Source organism: Lithobates pipiens, unplaced genomic scaffold (assembly GCF_037356315.1).
Source record: "Lithobates pipiens isolate NorthernLeopardFrog02 unplaced genomic scaffold, aLitPip1_a1.2 Scaffold_25, whole genome shotgun sequence".
In the NCBI taxonomy this organism is placed as follows: Eukaryota; Metazoa; Chordata; class Amphibia; order Anura; family Ranidae; genus Lithobates; species Lithobates pipiens.
Window position 1 is genome coordinate 235,042,332 of NW_027507787.1, and position 25,805 is coordinate 235,068,136.

The window sequence follows — 25,805 nt, forward strand, 5'->3', positions numbered from 1 at the left end:
ATAAAAATCGCTGATCGCCGCCATTACTAGTAAAAAAAAAAAATAATAAAAAATTATTAATAAAAATGCTATAAAACTATCCCCTATTTTGTAAACGCTATAACTTTTGCGCAAACCAATCAATAATCGCTTATTGCGATTTTTTTTACCAAAAATATGTAGAAGAATACGTATTGGCCTAAACTGAGGGAAAAAAAGTTTTTTTTATATATTTTTGGGGGATATTTATTATAACAAAAAGTAAAAAATAATGCGCTTTTTTCAAAATTGTCGCGCTATTTTTGTTTATAGCGCAAAAAATTAAAACCGCAGAGGTGATCAAATACCACCAAAAGAAAGCTCTATTTGTGGGAAAAAAAGGACGTCAATTTTGTTTGGGAGCCACGTCGCATGACCGCGCAATTGTCAGTTAAAGCGACGCAGTGCCGAATCGCAAAAAGTGGTCTGGTCTTTGAGCAGCAAATTGGTCCGGGCTGAAAGTGGTTAATTTGTACTGGTTGGAGGTAAGGTGCTGTAAAAGTCCTGCTTCCCATCTTCCCATTCGTCAAAAGAGTCTTTTGTTCATTCAGATGCTTCCAAATAAACCAAGATGCCAAATTTCATTGGGAAAAAGAATTGCGCATGTCTAACAAATAGAGCTTGGAGAAGTTCTGAACCGTCGCGATCAGCTCTCGAAAGCTGCGTAATAACGATCAGATTAGTGTACGATCGATCCAAAAGCGGTAGGATTCTGATCGTGTGTGCGGGCCGTGGTGGTGAGCACCAGGGGAGTCTATATTTTTATATGTTTTTTGTATTGACGAACTGCCATTTGATTGGTTGCCAATGATATTGGTAACCCCCAGCAATCCCATTCTAATCGTCTTCCTTTTCTCTCTGCAGTATCAGTCCAAGGAGAAGGCTGAAACTTTCCCCGGACTCGCAGAATCCCAGCCCCAGCGAGACGCCGCTGCACCCTACCGTGGGAAGCGCTTTCTTCTCAGGTTAGTCGGAATCCCTCCCACACATAACCGGGGCATTATCTCCATAGCACCACTTTGCCCCACGTTGGGTCTCATTGACAAGTGGCCACCGGGATGCCTAGGTGAGCCCGACACCCTCTCTCCGTGGCAGGTTCAGTGGCTCGGCGGGGTTAATCATCTCTGCCTATTTCATCCTTCAGACCCCTTTCACACCATGGCGTTTTGCAGGCGCTATAGCGTTAGAAATAGCGCCTGCAATCTGCCCTAAAGAAGCTGCACCATTGTGTGTAGTGTGAAAGCCCAGAGGGCTTTCATACTACAGCGGTGCGCTGGCAGGATGTCAGAAAAAAAGTCCTGCCAGCAGCTTCTTTGGAGCGGTGAAGGAGCGGTGTGTTTACCGCTCCTCCACATTGAAATCAATGGGGCAGCGCTGTAATACCGCGGGCAAAACGCCGCTATTGCGGCGTATTGCCGGCGGTTTAAACCTTTTCGCGGCCGCTAGCGGGGGTAAAAGTGCCCCGCTAGCGGACGAAATGCGACACAAATCCGGCGGTAAAACGCCGCTAAAAATAGCGGCGTTTTACCGCCGATGCAATGGGCAGTGTGGTGTGAAAGGGGTCTTACAGCATCTCCTATAACTTCGTTATAGAACCAATTCACAGTTTCAGTCTTGTTTGAACTCACAACTGAGAAAAACACAGATTATGGCACTTAAAGTAGAACTATAGGCAAAAAGTATTTTTCATTTTGCATGAATGATGTTGCATGTTATAACCCCCGGCGGGTTCCCCCCCCCATCTGTGTCCCATTGTAGAGATTTTCCTCCACTTCCTGTTCCATAGCCACAACAGGAAGTGGGAGGAAATCCATCCAAGAGGGATGACCAGAATCTGCAGTTCCTATTGGAAGATTTATCCTCTATTTCTTTTCTGAGGACAACCCGAAATTTAAGGATTTTCTTTTACTTTAACTTTCAATGATCATGGTCAATAGGAGAAACAGAGAGCCCCTCCCTCTGTCTCTCCTATTGACCATGGTCATTGAAAGTTAAAGTAAAAGAAAATCCTAAAATTTTGGGTTGTCCTCAGAAAATCTCCTTCACCGCTTAAAGCGGAGTTCCACCCACATCTTTAATTTTTTAAAATTTTTTTTAAATAACTCGAAAGCCTCGTACACACAATCAGATTTTCCGACGGGATATGTGTGATGACAGGCTGTTAGTGGTAAATCCGACCGTGTGCACGCTCCATCGGACAATTGTTTTTGGATTTTCCGGGGGGACAAATGTTGGATGGCAGGCTTTCAAATTTTCCGCGGATGAATGTGTGTTGTCGGATTTTCCGAGCGTGTGTACACAAGTCCGTCAGACAAAAGTCCAAAGTACAAACACGCATGCTCGGGAGCAAGGGCGAGCCAGAAGCGGACGGTCTTGTAAAGTAGCGTTCGTAACCTTTGATTTTTGCCTTCTTGGGGATTCCCATCTTACTTGTTGGCAGGAGAAGCATATTCTTCCGGGATACTGCGCTGCTGTATTCCCAGCATGCACCGCCCTCGTTCTCGCGCATGCGCAGTAGCGGAACGTAGCGGCGCTGGAGACGACACTGGTTTCCATTACAACGGGCGGCGGTGGAGGAAGTGCCAGCCCCGTTGTTATGGCAATCCAGCCCTTGGCACTGCCCACTGACAGGAGCAGATGCGCTGAGGGAAATGATGTTAGGCGAGGAAGGGGAAGATTAGAAGGGACCAAATAGCAACAGGGCTTAAAAGGTAAGTAAAAAAAAAAAAAAAAAAAAAACATTTTGCTCAGATGTCGCTAGTTAGATTATTTGCTGTGCAGTAATGTCAACTTATTTTTATGGGTGGAACTCCGCTTTAACCACTTCCCGACCAGCCGCCGCAGTTGTACTGAGGCAGAATGACACGGCTGGGCGAAACGACGTTATGTAACGTCACTTCTCCCTGTGGCCACTAGGGGCGCGTGCCTGCCCCCTGCTCGCCCACCCTCTGTCCTGTGTACATTAAGCCTCATTAGTAAAAAAATAAATTTAAAAAATAAAGCAAAAAAAATAAACAAAAAAATATTCCATAAAAATATCCCATAGTTTGTAGATGTGATAACTTTTGCGCAAACCAATCAATATACATTATTGGGATTTTTTTTAACCAAACATATGTAGCAGAATACATATTGGCCTAATTTGATGAATAAATTTGATTTTTCACATTTTTTTTATTGGATGTGTTTTATAGCAGAAAGTTAGAAACATTGTTTTTTTTTTTTTTGTTTCAAAATTGCCGCTCTTTTTTTTTGTTTATAGCGAAGAAAAAATAAAAACCGCAGAGGTGATCAAATACCACCAAAAGAAAGCTCTATTTGTGAAGGGAAAAAAATATGACATATGTTATTTGGGTACAACGTCGCACCACTAAACAAATGTCAGCTGCAGTGCCGTATCGAAAAAAAATGGCCTGGGGGGGGGTAAACCTTCCGGAGCAGAAGTGGTTAATGGGGGGCACAGACAGCAATAAAAAGGGTCTAATCCCTCGCCACTTGTTCCAAAACGAACCAGAACAAAAAAAAAAAAAGTTCTACCTTTAGTTATACTTTAAAGTGATATAAAAGTCTTGTGTTTCTTTGTTTTGTTTTGATTTGTTTAAATCAAGCATGTTACACTTACCTGATCAAAAAATATATAGTTTGTAGACGCAATAACTTTTGCGCAAACCAATAAAGTTTTTTTTATTTTTACCAAAAACACGTAGCAGAATACATATTGGCCTTAATTATTTGAAGAAATTATTATTTTATTGGATATGTTTTATAACAGAAAATAAAAAAATATAGATTTTTTTTTATAAAAGAAATTTTAGATTTTTTTTTGTTTATAACGCAAAAAATAAAAACCGCAGAGGCGATCAAATACCACCAAAAGCAATCTCTATTTGTGGGGAAAAAAATATATATCATACATTTTATTTGGGTACAGCGCCGCACATCCGCGCAATTGTCAATTAAACTGACGCAGTGCCATGTCGCGATTAAAATAAATAAATGGCCTGGTCATACAGGGGGGTAAATCTTGCAGAGGTCAAGTGGTTAATGATATATACGTTTATTGTTTTGGTCTCAGTAATTTATTTTTTTATTATTTATTTATTTTACGCCTGTGGCTGTATGCAGGTTTTCAGGCTGTGATCTTTCCTTTTCCCCATGTTTAGATTTTCCCGTTGAATCGACTCCTCCACAGACCTGCAGCGCAAGGTGAGGCGCCATCTAGTGGATACATTGATGTACTTCCCACAATGCTATAAGAACCACAGTATGGTTTGTGCACTTTGGTAGACCTGTGTGGGACGGTGTGATCAGAGGGTAGTTCTTCTGCAGAGGTGGGCACAGCCTATTGCATTAGAGATTGTACTGCAAAGCTCAAAGAAGCGGTGCCGATCCTTAGACATGCGCAATTCGTTTGGTTCCAAATTCCTGTTTTAACGAATTTTGACAAATTCCTTCATTCGGAAATAAACAGGTTTCCGGAAACTCGTTTAACACATTTTTCCGAATATTCATAAATTCAGAAATCGGAAAACCCGAAAATTTGAATTAATAACTAACGAATAGTAACTTAACTATTACTAACTATTAAAATTATAGGTATTGGAATTACCTTTCAAATTTGGCTGTTGAAGTGAATTTATCCAAAATAACGAATGCCGTATGTAAACCAATGAAACGTAAATAATAATAATAAAAAATAATAATAAAAACTTTTTATCATCATTATTATTATTATTATTATAGGGGTTGTCAACCTTTGTGTTTTTAAATGTTAATGAATCCTATGCATTAAGGGGAAAAGACTTCTGGCAGTGACCGCCCCCCGCAGCCATTGGCTCCCGCTGCTGTCAATCAAATCCAATGACGCGGGCGCACGGGGGGGGCCGGACCCAAGTCCAATATTCGTGTCTATGGATGCAAATGCTGGATTCGGGAGTGCGCCCGCATGGTAACCCCCCCCCCCCGCCCCCGGGAGAGAGCTTCTCCGAGGGGGGGTGATCTGATGCGGGGGAGGAGCCGAGGGACCCCAGAAATGGACGTTCGGGGGCCACTCTGTGCAAAACGAGCTGCACAGTGAAGGTAAGTATGAATTTTGTTATTTAAAAAAAATATATATATAAAACGGGGTTTACAATCACTTTAATTCGTTCCGTTCCATTCGTTTTGATGCGGTATTCGTTATTTCGGATAATCTGTAACTTCGGATAAATTTGTATTTCTTACATTCACAAACAGCCAAATTTGAAAGGAAATTCCAAAATTTATAATTTAATAGTTAAAGTGGCTGTAAATCCTTTACAACCACTTTAAACTACAGGCAAGGCATGGAATGATGACACCTTGTCTGTGGGGGGTGGGGCTCAGCATGGAATGAATTGCATGAAAACTGAAATATTGATACAAAATTACACATTGATCGCTAAATAAAAACATGCAAAATTTTAATTGTATCCAGCTGGATTGTAAATATTCTGAATATCTGTGCCTTATTCCATTCATTCTGCAGAGATTCCTCCCGTGAATCCAGCCTCCACAAACCGGTAAGTGAGTCCTAACTTTCCCCGGCCCCACCCCAAAAAAAAAAAAAAAAAATTTTTTTTTTTTATTTTTTTTTTTTATAGATACATTTTAACCACTTAAGGACTAGGCCCTTTTCTGGCATGTGTTGTTTACAGGTGGAAGTCAGTATTTTTTGCTAAAATTACGTATAACCCTCCAAACACATACATTTTTTATATATATATATATATATATATATATATATATATATATATATATATATATATATATATATAAAAATTTAGTTTTAGCAGATACCCTAAAGAATAAAACAGCAGTCGTTGCAATATTTTATGTCACACTGTATTTGCGCAGCTGTCTTTCAAATGCAAATTTTCGGAAATAATACACTTTAATAAATTATAAAAAAACACAATACTTACCTAATTTTTTTTTGTTGTATATTGTGAAAGATGATGTTACACTGAGTAAATAGATACCTAACATCTCATGCTTTAAAATTGTGCATGCTCGTGGTATGGCACCTAACTTCGGTACTTAAAAATCTCCATAGGCGGTGCTGTCAATTATTTTTTTTACAGGTTACCTGTTTAGAGTTACAAAGGAGGTCTAGTGCTAGAATTATTGCTCTCGCTATAATGATGGCGGTGATACCTCACATGTGTGATTTAAACTATTTACAAATACAGGCACGACTTACCTATGTGTCCACTTCTGCGCACGAGCACGGAGGGATAGGGTGCTTTGAAAAAAAAAAAAATAGAGATGAGAGATCTATCTATCTATCTATCTATCTATCTATCTATCTATCTATCTATCTATCTATCTATCTATCTATCTATCTATCTATCTATCTATCTATCTATCTATCTATCTATCTATCTATCTATCTATCTATCTATCTATCTATCTATCTATCTATCTATCTATCTATCTATCTATCTATCTATCTATCTATCTATCTATCTATCTATCTATCTATCTATCTATCTATCTATCTATCTATCTATCTATCTATCTATCTATCTATCTATCTATCTATCTATCTATCTATCTATCTATCTATCTATCTATCTATCTATCTATCTATCTATCTATCTATCTATCTATCTATCTATCTATCTATCTATCTATCTATCTATCTATCTATCTATCTATCTATCTATCTATCTATCTATCTATCTATCTATCTATCTATCTATCTATCTATCTATCTATCTATCTATCTATCTATCTATCTATCTATCTATCTATCTATCTATCTATCTATCTATCTATCTATCTATCTATCTATCTATCTATCTATCTATCTATCTATCTATCTATCTATCTATCTATCTATCTATCTATCTATCTATCTATCTATCTATCTATCTATCTATCTATCTATCTATCTATCTATCTATCTATCTATCTATCTATCTATCTATCTATCTATCTATCTATCTATCTATCTATCTATCTATCTATCTATCTATCTATCTATCTATCTATCTATCTATCTATCTATCTATCTATCTATCTATCTATCTATCTATCTATCTATCTATCTATCTATCTATCTATCTATCTATCTATCTATCTATCTATCTATCTATCTATCTATCTATCTATCTATCTATCTATCTATCTATCTATCTATCTATCTATCTATCTATCTATCTATCTATCTATCTATCTATCTATCTATCTATCTATCTATCTATCTATCTATCTATCTATCTATCTATCTATCTATCTATCTATCTATCTATCTATCTATCTATCTATCTATCTATCTATCTATCTATCTATCTATCTATCTATCTATCTATCTATCTATCTATCTATCTATCTATCTATCTATCTCTTCTTATGTTACTTTTTATCTATCTGTATTTAAGAATTACAATAGTAACAAATTTAAACAAATCTGAAATACAAAAAAAAATATATATATATTTCAGAGAAGTTAGAATCGAGTTTCCAAATAGTATAAAATAGAATAAAAAAATAAAAAATAAAAAAAAGCACTTGAGGAGAAAAGAATAAAATAGAAACAAATGAAACAGAAAATAAAAAGAAGAGAATAGAAAAGAATAAAGTAAAACATAATAAAATGCGATAGAAAATAAAGGAATAGAATAGAATAGAATTATTGCTCTCGCTATAATGATGGTGGTGATACCTCACATGTGTGGTTTAAACACTGTTTATAAATGCGAACGTGACTTACGTATGTGTTTGCTTCTATACACGAGCATGGAGGGATAGGGCGCTTTACATTTTTTTTTCTTATTTTACTTTTTATGTATCCGAATTACAATAGTAACGAATTTAATCGAATCTGAAATAAAAAAAAAATAAAATTTTTTTTTTGGAGACATTAGAATCAAATTTCAAAATAGTATAAAATTGAATAAAAAATAAAACACCTGAAGAGAAAAGAATATAATAGAAACAGATGAAATAGAAAATAAAGGAATAGAAAATAAAAGAATAGAAAATATTACAATAAAACAGAATAAAGTGCAATAGAAAATAAAAGAAAATAAGGGAATAGAATAGATTAGATAATAATAGAATAGAATAATTTCTCTCTCGCTATAATGATGGTGGTGATACCTCACATGTGTGGTTTAAACACTGTTTAAATGCAGGCGCGACTTACGCATGTGTTCGCTTCTGCGCACGAGCATGGAGGGATAGGGCGGTTAAAAAAAAAAAAAGGCTCATTTACTTTACTGTTTATGTATCCAAATTTACAAATTATAATAGTAAGGAATTTAACCGAATCTGAAATAAAAAAAAATAAATAAATAAAAAATATTTCAGAGAAGAGAATATATATATATATATATATATATATATATATATATATATATATATATATATATATATATATATATATATATATATATATATATGTATAAAAAAGAAAGCACTTGCAGAGAAAATAGAAAGAAATAAAATAGAAAATAAAGGAATAAAATAAAGGATTAGAAAATAAAAGAATAGAATAGAAAAGAATAAAGTAAAACAGAATAAAATAGAAAATAAAGGAATAGACTAGAATAGAAAATAATAGAATAGAACAAAAAATACAAATAGAATAAAATAGAAAGTATATAACCATGTTCTCAAATACTTTTTCAAGGCACTGTATAATCTCCATATTTTTTCTAATACATTTATTAAATATGGGCTCCATCTAGTGACCATATTGTAGTATTTTCCTGATTGCAGCAAATCAGGGAAATACCACACTATTGCCACTAGATGGAGCTGACAATACTATGAAATTCACATATTAGACAAAATATGGCGCTCATTCATGACACCTGTGTGAATGCTTTTCCATTTGCAAAGCTAATTTTATTTAGAGATATATCCGGTTGGCGAGTTCTTGCCCAGACTTAGCCCAGCAGCACTGGAAAGCATGTGTTATGACATTGCATATTAAAAACTATTGTGTAACTGAACATGTTAAATAGATCAGCCTGAAAATGGTGTTGGGGGTGATATTTTTTTTTAATTGTTTTAGATAAAGAAGAAGGCGACAAGAAGAGCAAACGTGAGGGACGAGGAGAACAGATGCCACGGAGACACCAGGAAGGTAGGTGCTAGAATAACCATAGGGGGTTGGTTAAAGTGTTCCCCAAGAGATGCTGTCGTTTCTGAATTTGAAAATGGCAGCTTCTAGCCTTATAGCTGGAGCTCTGCTGCCTACCAGGACATCCCTCAACCCAAAGGTTTCTTTCAGTAATCAGTAGAGAGGCACAATCTGGCAGGGGGACTCTGGGTAAAACCAGCTGGTAGATGCTCTCCAGACCACTTTTTAGATGGGAACCCAGATACCGAGTCACCTCCTTCACTACAGGCCATGTATTCAGTTCCTGCAGAGGAGAGGTATAGGGAGGAGGCAGACAGAAGGAGAAAGCACCACCAACCCATTCTACGTTCTTCTAATAGTTAAGGTAAGACAGCCCACGGGACAGTCCTCGTTGTTAGGGTGGCCGGTGACGCAGGTTCACCCAAGGCGTGGAATCTAAGTGCCAGTTGGCCTTCACCAGAGCTCCTGATGGTGGAGATGGTTGGGAAACTTAATTGATCCCAATTTACTCTGCAAACTGACAACAGCTCACAGCCCTCAGGATCGCCCAACCAAAGAGGGTGGCTGGAAGGAACTGGCCAAGGTGTGGAGACGGTTAACAATTCTGCAAACAAGAGAGTAGTCAGGTCCATGAAGGGGTGGAGGCAGGCAGTAAATATAGTAGTGAGGCCCAGGCAGGGGTCAAGACAGACAGCAAATCAGAGAGTAGTCAGGACCATGAAGGGGTGACGCAGGCAGTAAATAGTAGAGTAGTCAGGACCATGAAGGGGGGAGGCAGGCAGTAAATAAGAGAGTAGTGAGGTCCAGGCAGGGATGGAGGCAGGCAGTAAATAAAAGAGTAGTCAGGTCCAGGCAGGCAGTAAATAAGAGAGTAGTCGGTCCAGGCAGTGGTGGAGGCAGGCAGTAAATAAAAGAGTAGTCAGGTCCAGGCAGGCAGTAAATAAGAGAGTAGTCGGTCCAGGCAGTGGTGGAGGCAGGCAGTAAATAAGAGATTAGTCAGGTCCATGAAGGGATGGAGGGAGGTAGTAAATGATAGAGTAGTGAAGTCCAGGCAGGGGTCAAGACAGGCAGCAAATAAGAGAGTAGTCAGGTCCACCAAGGGGTGAGGCAGGGAGTAAATAAGAGAGTAGTCAGGTCCAGGCAGGGGTGGAGGCAGGCAGCAAATAAGAGAGTAGTCAGGTCCAAAAAGCGGTGGAGGCAGGCAGTAAATAAAAGAGTAGTCAGGTCCAGGCAGAGGGGGGGGGGGGGGGGGGGGTCGAGGCAGGCAACAAATAAGAGTAGTCGGTCCAGGCAGTGGGGGAGGCAGGCAGTAAATAAGAGAGTAGTCGGTCCACTCAGGGATCAAGGCAGGCATTAAATAAGAGTAGTCGATCCAGGCAGTGGTGGAGGCAGGCAGTAAATGAAAGTAGTCAGGTCCAGGCAGGGGGTTGAGGCAGGCAATAAATAAGAGAGTAGTCGGTCCAGGCAGGGATCAAGGCAGGCAGTAAATAAGAGTTGTCAGTTGCAGGCAGGGGTGGAGGCAGGCAGTAAATAAGAGAGTAGTCAGGTCCATACAGGGGTCAAGGCAGGCAATAAATAAGAGAATATTGAGGTCCAGGCAGGGGTTGAAGCAGACCCCCGCCAGCAACAAGAGATGTCCCAGCAGCCAGCATCAATAGACCCTCCAGCAGCCAGCAATAATAGACTCTTCCCTTAACGGTCATCCCTCCCAGCAACATAAGCCCCCCAGTGACAATAGATCCCTCATCAGAAAGAATCAATAGACCCTCCAGCACCCTTTACAAATACATACATTCAGTGCAGGAGGTTCCCCCGCGTTCCCGCTGGAAAAAAAAGCCCTGGATTTAACTGGTCGCTGATTGGTTTTGCTGGTTGCTTCTTTAATTACATTCCTGGAATGAAGATAATATAATATATCATTACTTTCTTTTCTTCTAAAGAAAAAATCCAGAATGAAGCTTTCGGAATTGTTCGCCAGCCCGGAGCTCTCAGTGAGACAACAAAGTTACAGAACGGAGCAGAGCAAAGAATGGTCCATCGCAGAGAGGAGCGATGCAACAAAAGGCGCCCCAGATAATGTAATGTGTATGCTAAAGTCTTCCCCAGTTGGCTGTTGGTTTCTCCGAGTTCCTATCCTCATATCCCGCTCTTTCTGCTACCTCCTGGGATGTCCACGTCACACATCCCGGGAGGCAGTTTGAATGCGTGCCGCAGGTTTTTGGGACTCTGCAGAGACCTGTAGCACATCTGTGCATGGGGGTTTCCTCCAATTGGAATGTTTATCACTGGGTTTAGTTTACCAATTTTGAATGACACATCTGCTGTGATTATGGTGTTATGTGATCTAGCTAGCTAGGGGTCTTTGTATAAAAAAATGAATATCTCAGCATTTGCACAGCGGTCTTAAATAATATGTGTAACAATTTCCTTTGATTGTGAGCACCATCCAGTGGCCATAACACTGGATTTTCCCAATTGTGATGATATTTCAAGAAAATACCATATTATGGCCACTAGATGGAGTTGACGAGCACAAAGTAAACCAGCTTCAATGGCTGTCAAGACGAGGCCTTTGCACATATTAGACCAGCCTCAAAGGCTGTCAAGAGGAGGCTTTCTTTCGCACATATCAAACCAGCTGTCAAGAGGAGGCCACCACCACCAATGTAAGGAGCATTCTTCCCACTGATCACCAATGTAAGGAACATTCTTCCCACTGATCACCAATGTAAGGAACATTCTTCTCACTGATCACCAATGTAAGGAACATTCTTCTCACTGATCACCAATGTAAGGAACATTCTTCTCACTGATCACCAATGTAAGGAACATTCTTCCCACTGATCACCAATGTAAGGAACATTCTTCCCACTGATCACCAATGTAAGGAACATTCTTCTCACTGATCACCAATGTAAGGAACATTCTTCTCACTGATCACCAATGTAAGGAACATTCTTCTCACTGATCACCAATGTAAGGAACATTCTTCTCACTGATCACCAATGTAAGGAACATTCTTCTCACTGATCACCAACGTAAGGAACATTCTTCCCACTGATCACCAACGTAAGGAACATTCTTCTCACTGATCACCAATGTAAGGAACATTCTTCTCACTGATCACCAATGTAAGGAACATTCTTCTCACTGATCACCAATGTAAGGGACATTCTTCTCACTGATCACCAATGTAAGGAACATTCTTCCCACTGATCACCAATGTAAGGAACATTCTTCTCACTGATCACCAATGTAAGGAACATTCTTCTCACTGATCACCAATGTAAGGAACATTCTTCTCACTGATCACCAATGTAAGGAACATTCTTCTCACTGATCACCAATGTAAGGAACATTCTTCTCACTGATCACCAATGTAAGGAACATTCTTCTCACTGATCACCAATGTAAGGAACATTCTTCTCACTGATCACCAATGTAAGGAACATTCTTCTCACTGATCACCAATGTAAGGGACATTCTTCTCACTGATCACCAATGTAAGGGACATTCTTCTCACTGATCACCAATGTAAGGAACATTCTTCTCACTGATCACCAATGTAAGGAACATTCTTCTCACTGATCACCAATGTAAGGAACATTCTTCCCACTGATCACCAATGTAAGGAACATTCTTCTCACTGATCACCAATGTAAGGAACATTCTTCCCACTGATCACCAATGTAAGGAACATTCTTCTCACTGATCACCAATGTAAGGAACATTCTTCCCACTGATCACCAATGTAAGGAACATTCTTCTCACTGATCACCAATGTAAGGAACATTCTTCTCACTGATCACCAATGTAAGGAACATTCTTCCCACTGATCACCAATGTAAGGGACATTCTTCTCACTGATCACCAATGTAAGGAACATTCTTCCCACTGATCACCGATCCTGAATAATACATTTTTTCAGGGACTCCCTATAACCTGAAAATAATTCCAGGGGGTTCCTCTGCCGTAAAAAGGTAGAGAAAAGTTGAGGACAGTAGATTATGCAGCTTGCAGACACATTTTTTTTATTTTTTTTTTGGATGATGCGGAGATCCTGTACCAGATTCCTATCCCATAATCCCTCTGTAGCTGCCAACTGTCACTTTGACGTCAGACTCACAATGGCTGCTAACAGAATCCTGGGCTGTATGGCACCATGATGTTTGATTGATGATGAAATGAAATATTTGGTTCCCTATACAGCTTTCTTTACTTTTATGTATATAATTGGTAATAGTGTATACAGTTTTTCTATAGAGTGAAAATGCTGTTTTAGGTCTACTATAGCAAGTTTATTAAAGTTGTGGGGGGGAAAGCAGCCGCAGAAAAATAAATAAATCACAAAGCCCCCCATTACAATCAACATCCGCCTGGAAGAAAATCACCTGGCTTTTAGGAAAAAACTCAAGACCTTCCTCTTTTAGCAGATGATCAAAGCTCGCCACAGCGCCTAGAGGCGATTCAGTTCGCATTGTGCGCTATACAAGTATTTCATTCATTCATTACAAACTCCGGGCTTCTTCTCGTTTTCTTAATTTACTATTTAGACATTTTTAGTACTTTTATTCAGAATCAGAAAGGGCCTTATGCTTTAACCATAGCAATCAAATTATTCCTATTACTTTCTAAACAGCACTTAACATATCTTGTCTGCAATGAAAACCTCCTGTACAATGTATCCATTCTCATTTAATGGTGTGCAATGTATCATATCACATCCCATATCTTCTGCCTGTAGATGGGTGACGTCAGTCCAACCTTTAACGCTGCCGGTAATGAAGAAGACGACCTGATTGGTGATTTTTCAAAGGTATGTAGCCATTGGTGGGACTATTAATGAATTTCACAAACTTTTTTTTTTATTTTTTTTTTTTAGAAAATGTATTATTTTTATAATTATCTTATTAAAACTCGTTGGCGCCACCTACTGGAGAGAACTTTCAGGCGGGGCTCTTTATCTCAGAGGCGCAGGTATGCCCCCAGTCCCTCCTTGTCTCCGCCCCTTTTAAAGAATACAGCGCCAAGTATTATTTTTTGATACCAAGTAGTTTGTATGGAATTTGCTAATGAAAGGCAGTAAAATAGGACCTCTGCAAGCAGCAACAATAGATCCCCAAAAGAAAGTACCACCCCAACATTACCATAGATCCACTGCAGCAACAACCCCCCCCCCAGCAACAATAGACCCCTCCCAACAGTAATAGATCCACCCTAGCAACAATAGACCCCTTCCAGCAAAAATACCCCCCCCCCCCCCCACCACAAGAAGAAAATACCCTCCACAACAATACTGTAGATGCACCCCAGATACAATGCCCCCCCCCCCCCCCAACAATAGATACACCCCAGCAACAATAGACCTCTCAAAGCAAAAACAGCCCCCCCCCCCCCACAAGAAAATACCCTCCACAAAAATACTGTAGAACCACCACAGAAACAATGAACTCCCCCCTAACAGCAATAGATCCCTCAACAATAGACACCCCCCCCCCCACCCAACAACAATGGATCTCCCCAGCAAAAATAGACCTCCACAAGAAAGTACTGTAGATCCACCCCAGCAACAATGACTCCTCTCCCCAACAACAATAGACCCCTCAGCAACAATAGACCTCTCCCAGTAAAAATACCCCCCCCCCCAACAATACTGTAGATGCACCCCAGCAACAATGACCCCTCCAGCCAACAATGGATCCCTCCCAGCAACAATAACCCCTTCCCCTGGCAATAATAGATTTCCCCAGTAACAATAGATCCCTCCTAGCGACACTAGACCCCCCCCCCCAAGAATATACCCTCCGCAACAATACTGAAGATCCACCCCAGCAACAATAGACCCCCCCGCCATCAATACATCCCCCCCAAAAATAGACCCCACAAGAAAGTACTCCCCACAACAATATTGTAGATCCACCACAGCAACAACCCCCCCGCAACAAGAGATCCCTCCTAGCAAAAATGCACCCAAACACCCCCCCCCCCCCCACACACACACGAAAATACCCTCTGCAACAATACTGTAGATGCACCCCAGATACAAACGCCCCCCCCCCCCAACAACAATAGATCCCTCTCAGCAACAATACACCTCTCGCAGCAAAAACCGACCCTGCACAAGAAAATACACACCGCAACAATACTGTAGATCACCCCAGCATCAACGACTCAACCTCGCCAATAGATCCCATCAACAATAGACCTCTCCCAGCAAAAGTAGCTCCCCCCCCCCACACAAGAGAATACCCTCTGCAACAATACTGTACATGCACTCCAGATACAATGAGCCTCCCCCCCCCCCCCCAACAATAGATCCCTCAGCAAAAACAGACCCCCTACAAAAAAAAAATAATAATAAATATATATATATATATATATATATATATATTCCGCAACAATAGACCCCCCCCAAGAAAGTACCTAATGCAACAATGCAGTAGATTCCAAACCCCCCCCCCCCGAATGTTTCTGCTCCCCAACAACAGTAGATTCCCACAGCAACAATACCCCCCCAACAAAAGATCCCTACCAGCAACAATAGACCCCTCCCATAAGAAAATACCATCTGCAAAATACTGTAGATCCACAGCAGCAACAATAGATCCCACCAACAATAGATCCCTCCCATCTAAAATAGACCCCCTCAAGAAAATACCCTCAGCAACAATACTATAGATCCACCCCAGCATCAGTAGACCCCCTCCAGCAAAAATAGATCTCCCAGCAGCCAGCATTAATAGATCCCTCCCTCAACTGTAGATGTCTCCCATCAACAACTGATGACCAGAGCAACAATAGATTCCCATAGAAGCCAACATAAATAGACCCCCCCCAGCACACCCCAGCGCCCCCCTTGGCATTATATCTCCAACGTCCCCACTGAAGAAAAGCCCTGCCTGTAGGTATCCTGCTGTTGGCACTCTTTTTTGCTATCCATATGATGTGGTGGTGCAACCATCAGCTGACCTTTATGGAAATGTCGTTCCTTTTATATATTCTATGGACAAGAGGGCTGATTGGATGTGTGAGCGGGTCAGAATTAACCAGCTGATGTCCTCAGGATCTGCATGTGCTTGATGATAGGCCTCTGAGATATATGGGGGTGGTCCATTGTTCCCCATTGTATTAAGTATGGTACGGTCCAGCTTAGGTGGATTGCAGCTTTCTTAACCACTTCAGCTCCGGAAGGTTTTACCCCCTTAATAACCAGGCCGTTTTTTTGTGATGCGTTACTTTTACTGGCGACACTGTACCCAAACCTAATTTATATCATTTTTGTCACACAAAAAGACCTTTCTTTTGGTGTAATTTGATTAGATTTTTTTTTTATTGATTTTTTTGCGATACAAACAAAAGACTGAAAATTTTGAAACGTTTTCTTTTAAAATTTTTTGTTATAAAGCAAAATTTTAAAAATAAAATCTCTTTCTAAATTCTGGTCAAAACGTATTCTACTACAATGGCTCCTGCTGCTACCAGTCGATCCAATGAGGACCCAAGACAGCGGCTGGAGCTGCTGTGCTCGCCCCCGTTGCTGGAACGGTCGGGTTCAGGTAAGTAAAAGGGGGGTGGGGGGGGGGTTCTGGGGGGCTGCTGCACTACAAAAAGGTTCTTAACGCATAGAATGTTTTTAGGTGAAAATCCTTGAGGGTTTACAACCCCTTTAAACACAGGGCACTTTATATACAGTATATGTATTAATGAATTGAAGAGATATTATGTTCTTGGTTATTTATTTAGACAGGGAGAATTTACACTCACCCAGGGCCGGTGCTACCACTAGGCAAACTAGGCAGCCGCCTAGGGCGCACTTCTACCTGGGGACGCCAGGCCATTGGTGTTCCTACTCTCTTCTCTCTGCAGCAAGAAACTAAGTCTCAGCATCAGCAGGCAGCCACCTTCAGTGTCAGAGGTGCAGCCCGACTCCCGAATGAATGGAAGCGAGTAAACATTCATTGATGGGCACTGGTAGGCTGCATTGATGGGCACTGGTAGGCTGCATTGAAGAGCATTGGTTTGGCTGCATTGATGAGCGTTGGTAGGCTGCATTGATGGGCGTTGGTAGGCTGCATTGATGGGCGTTGGTAGGCTGCATTGATGGGCGTTGGTAGGCTGCATTGATGGGCGTTGGTAGGCTGCATTGATGGGCGTTGGTAGGCTGCATTGATGAGCGTTGGTAGGCTGCATTGATGGGCGTTGGTAGGCTGCATTGATGGGCGTTGGTAGGCTGCATTGATGGGCGTTGGTAGGCTGCATTGATGGGCGCTGGGGAGGCTGCATTGATGGGCGTTCGTAGGCTGCATTGATGGGCTCTGGTAGGCTGCATTGATGGGCGTTGGTAGGCTGCATTGATGGGCGCTGGTGAAGCTGCATTGATGGGCATTGGTAGGCTGCATTGATGGGCGCTGGGAGGCTGCATTGATGGGCACTGGTGAGGCTGCATCGATGGGCGCTTCATTAAAAAGGTGGGGTATACATGGGCGGGGGAAAGGGGATGGAGTCAGGGGTGGAGTCAGGGGGGGGCAGCAAAATGAGGTTTCGCTTAAGGTGCCAAAAATCCCTGCACCAGCCCTGCACTCACCAGACGCTTTATTAGGTCCACCTAGTTGTGGGTTGGACCCCCTTTTGCCTTCATTCTTGGTGGCATAGCTACAACAAGGTGTTGGAAACGTTCCTCAGAGATTTTGCTCCATAGTGACATGATAGCATCTCGCAGTTGCTACAGATTGGTCGGCTGCCCATCCATGGTGCCAATCTTCCCGTTCCACCACATCCCAAAGGTTCTCTATTGGATGAGATGTGGTGAGTGTGGAGACCATTGGAGGACAGGGACCTCATTGTCCAGTGGTGAGATGATTGGAGCTTTGTGACATGGGGCATTATCCTGCTGGAAGGAGCCATGATGGGGACACTGTAGTCATAAAGGGATGGACATGGTCAGCAACAATACTCAGGTAGGCCGTGGTGATTAAACTATGCTCAATTGGTACTAAGGGGCCCAAAGTGTGCCAAGAAAATCTCCCCCACACCATTACACCAACACCTAGAGTTGCCACCTCATCCCTTTAAACCTAAACACCTTTGAATTACACGGGTTCTGAGGCTAATTAAATGCAGATAAGGCACCAAGTGAGTTTAATTGCCACCTTAATCAGCCACAGAACCTGTATAATTAATATGTGTTTGGGTTTAAAGGGATGAGATGGCAACCCTACCATCACCACCAGCCTGAACTGGTGATACAAGGCAGGATGGATCTACTCTGGTTTGGCTCTTCTAACCCCTTCACATATGATTGCCATATGACAAAGGTGTAGCACCCTGATGTTTAGGCAGGGTTGCTATTAAATTTACCTGCCAGGTATAGCTGTATTGGCTAATTGCCTACAGATGTGGTGTCCGGCTGGGTGCCTTTCCCTGCATGGCTGTTAACCTATAGAAGTCTCGGAGTCTGATAATTAACATTGCAACTACTAAAGGGTGTCCTGGCCCTAACCCTCTCTCCCACAGTTCTGTTTAGGAGAAAATAAATCTATTTGCATTCAAGAAGTGTCTGGCACTCATTAATCTACCTAGATTGCACCCACCATGCCTTGTTACCCATTCTAGACAGAAGGATGTCATCTGTCCCTAACTCTGGAGGTCATCCTTAGGCCTGGAGAGGCTCAGGACTTGACTACAAATGATTAGGTCATCTTATATGTACAGTATCTGTATGTACAGTATCTCACAAAAGTGAGTACACCCCTCACAGTTTTGTAAATATTTTCTTCTATCTTTTCATGTGACAACACTGAAGAAATTACACTTGTCTACAATGTAAAGTAGTGAGTGTACAGCTTGTATAACAGTGTAAATTTGCCGTCCCCTCAAAATAACTCAACACACAGCCATTAATGTCTAAACCGCTGGTAACAAAAATGTGTACACCCCTAAGTGAAAATGTCCAAATTGGGCCCAATTCGTCATTTTTCCTCCCCGGTGTCATGTGACTCGTTAGTGTTACAAGGTCTCAGGTGTGAATGGGGAGCAGGTGTGCTAAATTTGGTCTTATCGCTCTCACTCTCTCATACTGGTCACTGGAAGTTCAACATGGAACCTCATGGCAAATAACTCTCTGAGGAGCTGAAAAAAAAGAATTGTTGCGCTACAAAAAAAGATGGCCTAGGCTATAAGAAGATTGCCAAGACCCTGAAACTGAGCTGGAGCACGGTGGCCAAGACCATACAGCGCTATAACAGGACAGGTTCCACTCAGAACAGGCTTCGCCATGGTCCACCAAAGAAGTTGAGGTCACGTGCTCAGCGTCATATCCAGAGGATGTTTTTGGGAAATAGACATATGAGTGCTGCCAGCATTGCTGCAGAGGTTGTAGGGGTGGGGGGGGGGGGGGGGGTCAGCCTGTCAGTGCTCAGACCATACGCCGCACACTGCATCAAATTGGTCTGCATGGCTGTCATCCCAGAAGGAAGCCTCTTCTAAAGATGATGCACAAGAAATCCCGCAAAAACAGTTTGCTGAAGACAAGCAGACTAAGGACATGGATTACTGGAACCATGTCCTGTGCTCTGACGAGACCAAGATAAACTTATATGGTGTCAGATGTTGACAAGCGTGTGTGGTGGCAACCAGGTGAGGAGTACAAAGACAAGTGTGTCTTGTCTACAGTCAGGCATGGTGGTGGGAGTGTCATGGTCTGGGGCTGCATGAGTGCTGCCGGCACTGGGGAGCTACAGATCATTGAGGGAACCATGAATGCCAACATGTACTGTGACATACTGAAGCAGAGCATGATCCCCTCCCTTCAGAGACTGGACCGCAGGGCAGTATTCCAACATGATAACCACCCCAAACACACCTCCAAGATGACCACTGCCTTGCTAAAGAAGCTGAGGGTAAAGGTGATGGACTGGCCAAGCATGTCTCCAGACCTAAACCCTATTGAGCATCTGTGGCACATCCTCAAACGGAAGGTGGAGGAGCGCAAGGTCTCCAACATCCACCAGCACTGTGATGTCATCATGGAGGAGTGGAAGAGGACTCCATTGCCAACCTGTGAAGCTCTGGTGACCTCCATGCCCAAGAAGGTTAAGGCCGTGCTGGAAAATAATGGCGGCCACACAAAATATTGACACTTTGGGCCCAATTTGGACATTTTCACTTAGGGGGTGTACTCACTTTTGTTGCCAGCGGTTTAGACATTAATGGCTGTGTGTTGAGTTATTTTGAGGGGACAGGAAATTTACACTGTTATACAAGCTGTACACTCACTACTTTACATTGTAGACAAGTGTCATTTCTTCAGTGTTGTCACATTAAAAGATAGAAGAAAAGATTTACAGAAATGTGAGGGGTGTACTTACTTTTGTGAGATACTGTGTGTATATATATATATATAATGTATGTATTTATTACCTATTGGGGTTATTGGCAAGCCGAGGGAACCTTTGTAGCCGACCAACCCAGTCCATTGAGGTTCAATTCGAACTCCGGACTGCGCGGTTGGTCGCAGAGTCATGTTTTAAATCACATTCACTTGTGTAAATGTCTTTTATCTTTGTCCTAGTCTTTTTCATCAATGATTTGTAATAAATAAATATTGTTGTTTTTTTTTAAAAAATAGAAAAATATGCCTGAAAAGTCCGTTCTGCTGTATGTAGGCTGAGCACACCTATGCCTAGACTGTTCTTTGAGCCAGAACAAGAATGCCGAAAATGCTGTGTGCCTGGCTGTGTATGCTGTGACTGGGGCAAATAAGCCCACATTACTAGCAGCTCCTGCGGGGCTGGCCATACACTATGTAATAGTTTTGCTTTTATTGTCTACAGCGGTATTGCTTACCCGTGGAAAGAGGCAAACACCAGGACCTCAGATATATTACAAGTCATACAGTAAGTAATTCTTGATCAAAGTGTAACCAACTGCTATTTTATTTTTTTTTATTACAAGAAATTGTTGCCTCCCATGATGTCTTTATCGATCCTGCAAACTGCCAGTAGTGTTCTCCACAGCAACACCCCCTCTTCGCTCGTTGTATCCCCTTTTCCTGTTTCTGGGTGACACCAGACCATTAATAGGAGCAGGGGTGCTTATTGCCACATCAAACTACAATTGTATGCGCCTACGCACGCCTCGCTGGCATGTCTGACCGCACAGCAGGATGAGTTAGAGCACAACCTCCTCTCACTCCTGGCATGCGTTTGCACTTGAGCCAGAGCAAGGACAAGGAGGGGGGCAGGGGGGGGGGGCACATGCCCTGGGCACAGTGATCTAATGTAAAGGGGTGGGGGCACTTACAAGAGTGACTGCAGTAATACTCCTGGCAGAAGAAGCCAGTTCCCAGTTAGGGTTGCCACCTGTCCGGGATTCATCCGGACAATTCGGGTTTGCAATCATGTGTCCGGGTTTCAGACTGCCTGAAACCCTGACACATTATTCAGACTGGACTATGTTTGTCTAAGCTGAGAGTGTCTGTTACACTCTCTTTCATGCTGCCTAAAGCCAGCACTAACAATTCCCCCTCCCCCACACAGACGGGAGAGGAGAGAGGGCTTGATCTGCACCTCTTCCTCTCAGCCCTACCCCTCTGTGTCTGTCCACACTCCTTAGAAAATGAAAGTATTGGCTGTAAATTTGAAGTCCAGCAGCCTCACATACATCTGGATGAGAGGTGCTGACTGCCAAGGGGGTGAGTGAGCTCACCATCCATCCCTGTCTGTGACTGAAGTCTCCCCCCTTCTCTCTCCTGCCTCTGAGTGAGCACACTAAGGTAAATCAGGGTTCTCAGAGCACCCCTTACATCAGAGTTCCCCTTTACACCAGAGGCCACAGGTGTTCCCCCTTCAATCAAAGTCCTCTCAGTACATCAGAGTTCTCAGAGTTCCCCCTTAAAGAGGAGGGCCGTTTAAAAAAAAAAAAATATAAAAGTCAGCAGCTGCAAACACTGCAGCTGCTGACTTAATAACCCGACTTACCTGTCCAGGGTGCCCGCGATGTCGGCCCGCCCGAGGCCGACCCGTCCCTCAGCTCTCGGGTCCCGGCGCCGCCATTACTTCTAAGGGAAACAGGCAGTGGAGCCTTGCGGCTTCACTGCCTGTTTCCTACTGCGCATTCGCGAGTCGCGCAGCGCTTTGTGAATGGGACGCGCTGTGTTCTAGGACACACAGTTCCCAGAACACATCGTGACCCATTACCCAGAAGACAAAGCGACGAGGAGAGAAGAAAGAAGATCTCCGCGGAGGAGGAAGAGGAAGATTAGGATTATGTGCCTAGCAACAGGCATTTCAGGTAAGTAAAAAAAAAAATTTTTTTTTTTTTTTTTTTTTAGATTTTTTTGTAATTTTTAATATTTTTTTTTTTTCAGGGTGGCCCTCCACTTTAAATCAGGGTTCCAAGTACGTGTCTAGTACGCCCGGAGTCTGCAACTAGTTAAACTGGCCTTTTAAATTTACGAATGCAGCAATTTAGAAATTGGATGAAAGGTTTAGCACTGGGAACCACTTATTGAAAGATTAAAAGTGCATTTTATATAAAACTATATAGAACAAAATGAGGGACAAATGAGAATGAAAAGAGGGACAGGCGAACATTTCTCCAAATCAGGACCAGTCCCTCGAAATCCAGGACAGTTGGGATCTATGCTCTTATGTTTGGTGGCAGAGAATGAGACCATCTGGACTTTCAATCAACTCTGCAAACACTGGTCCACGGAGGAACCCTGTGTCCAGCGCCCCAACATTGTATTGGGGTGGTAATTGTTGTATCGTGAATTGGTGATTTACTACAACTCTACGATTTAAAGGGGTTGTAAAGGTAAATGTTTTTTCACCTTAATGCATTCTATGCATTAAGGTGAAAAAACATCTGACAGTGCCTGCGCCCCCACCCCCCCCCCCCGTTTTACTTACCTCACCCCTCGAATGTCCCGCGCTCGTCCCCCAATGTCCTTTCCACCGTTCAGCCTGGCCACTGATTGGCTGGAATGGATGGATGGAAAGCAGCGCAGCCATTGGCTGTCAATCACATCCACTGACGCGGAGCGCCGGGGGGGAGGGGCCTTGTGATACAGCGAGCGGCTATAGCCACCGGTGTTCTGGCAGATAGTGCCCTGCCATCATATAGTGTCTGCCCCGTACGGAAGAAGCTTCGGAAAATCTCCGAAGCTGAACGGCGCCTGCGCCGTGAGTGGAGGTGGTAGCCCCATCATCCAAGCGGACATAGGGTTGTGAAAATTAGACGGCCCCTCGCGGGCGAGCTTCACTTGCGCAGTACACAGCGGACACTATCTGATGGGGGACCTTATATGATGGGACACCGGCTGTATCACGGGAGCGCGCCCGCAGATGCTTCTCACCATGCGAGGGAGCTCGCATGAACGTGAGAAGCTTCTGAGGGAGGAAGCCGAGACAGCCACCGAGGGACCCCAGAAGAGCAGGTTCGGGGCCCACTCTGTGCAAAACGAGCTGCACAGTGGAGGTAAGTATAACATGTCTGTTAATTAAAAAAAATAAAAAAAATCACTTTACAATCCCTTTAAGCCTTTGAAAACCCAACAAATCTATGGTGGTGCCAAACCCTCCTAGAAGTGAGGAGGGTTCTCATAGACTGATCAGTCAGTCTTTTCACACATTCTTGATCATCTGTCCACCCACAGAGCTAGAATAGAAACTGAACTACCTACCGTTACCATTTCCTGCCCATCACTCCACGATTACTTGTGCGACTAAACAAGCTGGTCTCAATGGTGCAATTGGGTTTTCACATAATTGAGTTCTATATGATACCATATTTGCTCAGCAATCCAAATTCTTTTTCATAATTTTCTTTCTGCAGCTAGCGCATCTACTGGAAGGACGGTACAAGGACACCGTGGAAGAGTACTATGTGGTGGATTGTCGCTATCCATATGAGTATGCCGGGGGGCATATCAAGGTATGTTATCTCTAACGTAACTTTAGGAATAATTGACTAATACTATATTGTACATAGTTATGTTGTTCCAGCTTGGACCAGTGTAACTATGTATATACCATATCTGGTTCATGCCACAGCAAGCTGGAAATAACTGTGTAGACACCACTACTACACTGCTACTCTGATGATCTCCACTAGTTTACGGGTCCAGCACTGAGCAGCTTCACTCTTGCTTACTGCACACAGGGGATCGGCCGCGTGGCACCAGTCAAAGGATGCTTTGCATTTTCTGAATAAATGAAAAACATTCTCTGATTGGATGAGGTGGAGAGGTGGGACAGTGATGTTCTCCAATCAACAAAAGCACCAGCTCTGAATGGAACTGGTGCCAAGCAGCTGAACTCCTGTGTTCACAATGCATCAGGCCAGCTGCCCAACATGGAAACCAGAAGCAAGTGGAGATCACTGTAGTATCGGTGTAGTAGATGTTTCTGCTTCATTGATCTCCAGCTTCCAGGGGCATTGGTCTGGTATGATATATATGTCACTACTTTGGACCAAGCTGGATCTACAGTATGCAGTTATGTATAATATAGCCATAGCTGGAATTCTTCTTTCAATAAATTGAAATTCTGGAATTTGCAGTGGGGTGTATATATATATATATATATATATATATATATATATATATATATATATATATATATATACATATGTAATTATATATGTAATATATGTATACATATATGCAGCCCCTGAGCTTAATTCTTCCCAAGTAGAATTTTTAGGCTCTGTAGGGCCCCCACCCACCCTCTTCATCACACCTCTTGATGCATTTTACATAATAGAAGAGTGTGTTAAAATCCAAAAAGGAGATTCTGACTTCCCTTTTAGTATCCTGGATGGCTGGGTGGACCTTAGAAGTCTTATGCAGGGATCTACTGGATGTACATGGACTTTGGATTAAGCTATTCAACAATTTACCTTAGATTGGGGGAATTAATATCACGCAGACTTTCAATAAGTAGGTATAAGCAGGGCAGGACTTACCATTGAGCTTGACTGGGCTCAAGCCCATGGGCCCCACCCAATAGGGGGCCCCACCAAGATACATAGCCGAGTGTACCCGGCTCGGCTCAGCTCACAGTTACTGGGCATGACTGTGAGCCGAGCTGAGTACACTCGACTACTCTCGGCTCCGTTCAGGACTGCGAGAGGACCCGAGAGCCGCCAAGATACACAGGACTCTGTATCTCGGCAGCGCCATTTTTAAACTTCAAGAATGCAATCACAAGCCTGCAAATGACAAGGCTGCAATGACACTGGACAAGACTGTAGATGGATGGGCAAGGCTGCAGATGGACACTGATAAGGCTGCATTAATGGGCATTTAAATGTAAATTTTTCCTTTAACTTCCCTCCTAAAAGTTTTTTCCTTAAAATTCCCTCCTAAACTTGGGGTGTGTGTTATACGCCAGCACGTGTTATACGCCAATAAATACGGTAATGTATAGAAGGTAGGGCCCAAAAGTGACTCAAGCCCAGGGGACCCCACCACCCTAAGTCCTGCTCTGGGTATAAGCTTAGGGGTGATTCTTCCTAGAAGTGAGATGTCACTACAAAGAATTCAGCCTTTTACCAAAACTAAAATCTGTCTTTTTGCCAGACTTGGCTGATGGAACCCGTCAAACTTCCTTGTAATGAGGAGGGTGTGTTCTGTATGGACAGGTTGAAGGTGCTAATGACTGTTGCTTGCCTA

At 42.5% G+C, this 25,805-nt stretch overlaps 1 protein-coding gene across 1 annotated transcript in view; it reads left to right on the plus strand.

Moving 5' to 3' along the window:
* The window catches only part of LOC143930966 (uncharacterized), a 60,332-nt gene that overhangs the window by 19,031 nt on the left and 15,496 nt on the right, over positions 1 to 25,805 (plus strand). Inside the window, exons 2-9 of the mRNA XM_077455675.1 lie at positions 883 to 983; positions 4,182 to 4,224; positions 5,525 to 5,558; positions 9,062 to 9,133; positions 11,071 to 11,208; positions 13,875 to 13,946; positions 20,962 to 21,024; positions 23,966 to 24,064. Coding sequence (XP_077311801.1) covers positions 883 to 983; positions 4,182 to 4,224; positions 5,525 to 5,558; positions 9,062 to 9,133; positions 11,071 to 11,208; positions 13,875 to 13,946; positions 20,962 to 21,024; positions 23,966 to 24,064 — 622 coding nt within the window. The remainder of the gene's footprint in view (positions 1 to 882; positions 984 to 4,181; positions 4,225 to 5,524; positions 5,559 to 9,061; positions 9,134 to 11,070; positions 11,209 to 13,874; positions 13,947 to 20,961; positions 21,025 to 23,965; positions 24,065 to 25,805) is intronic.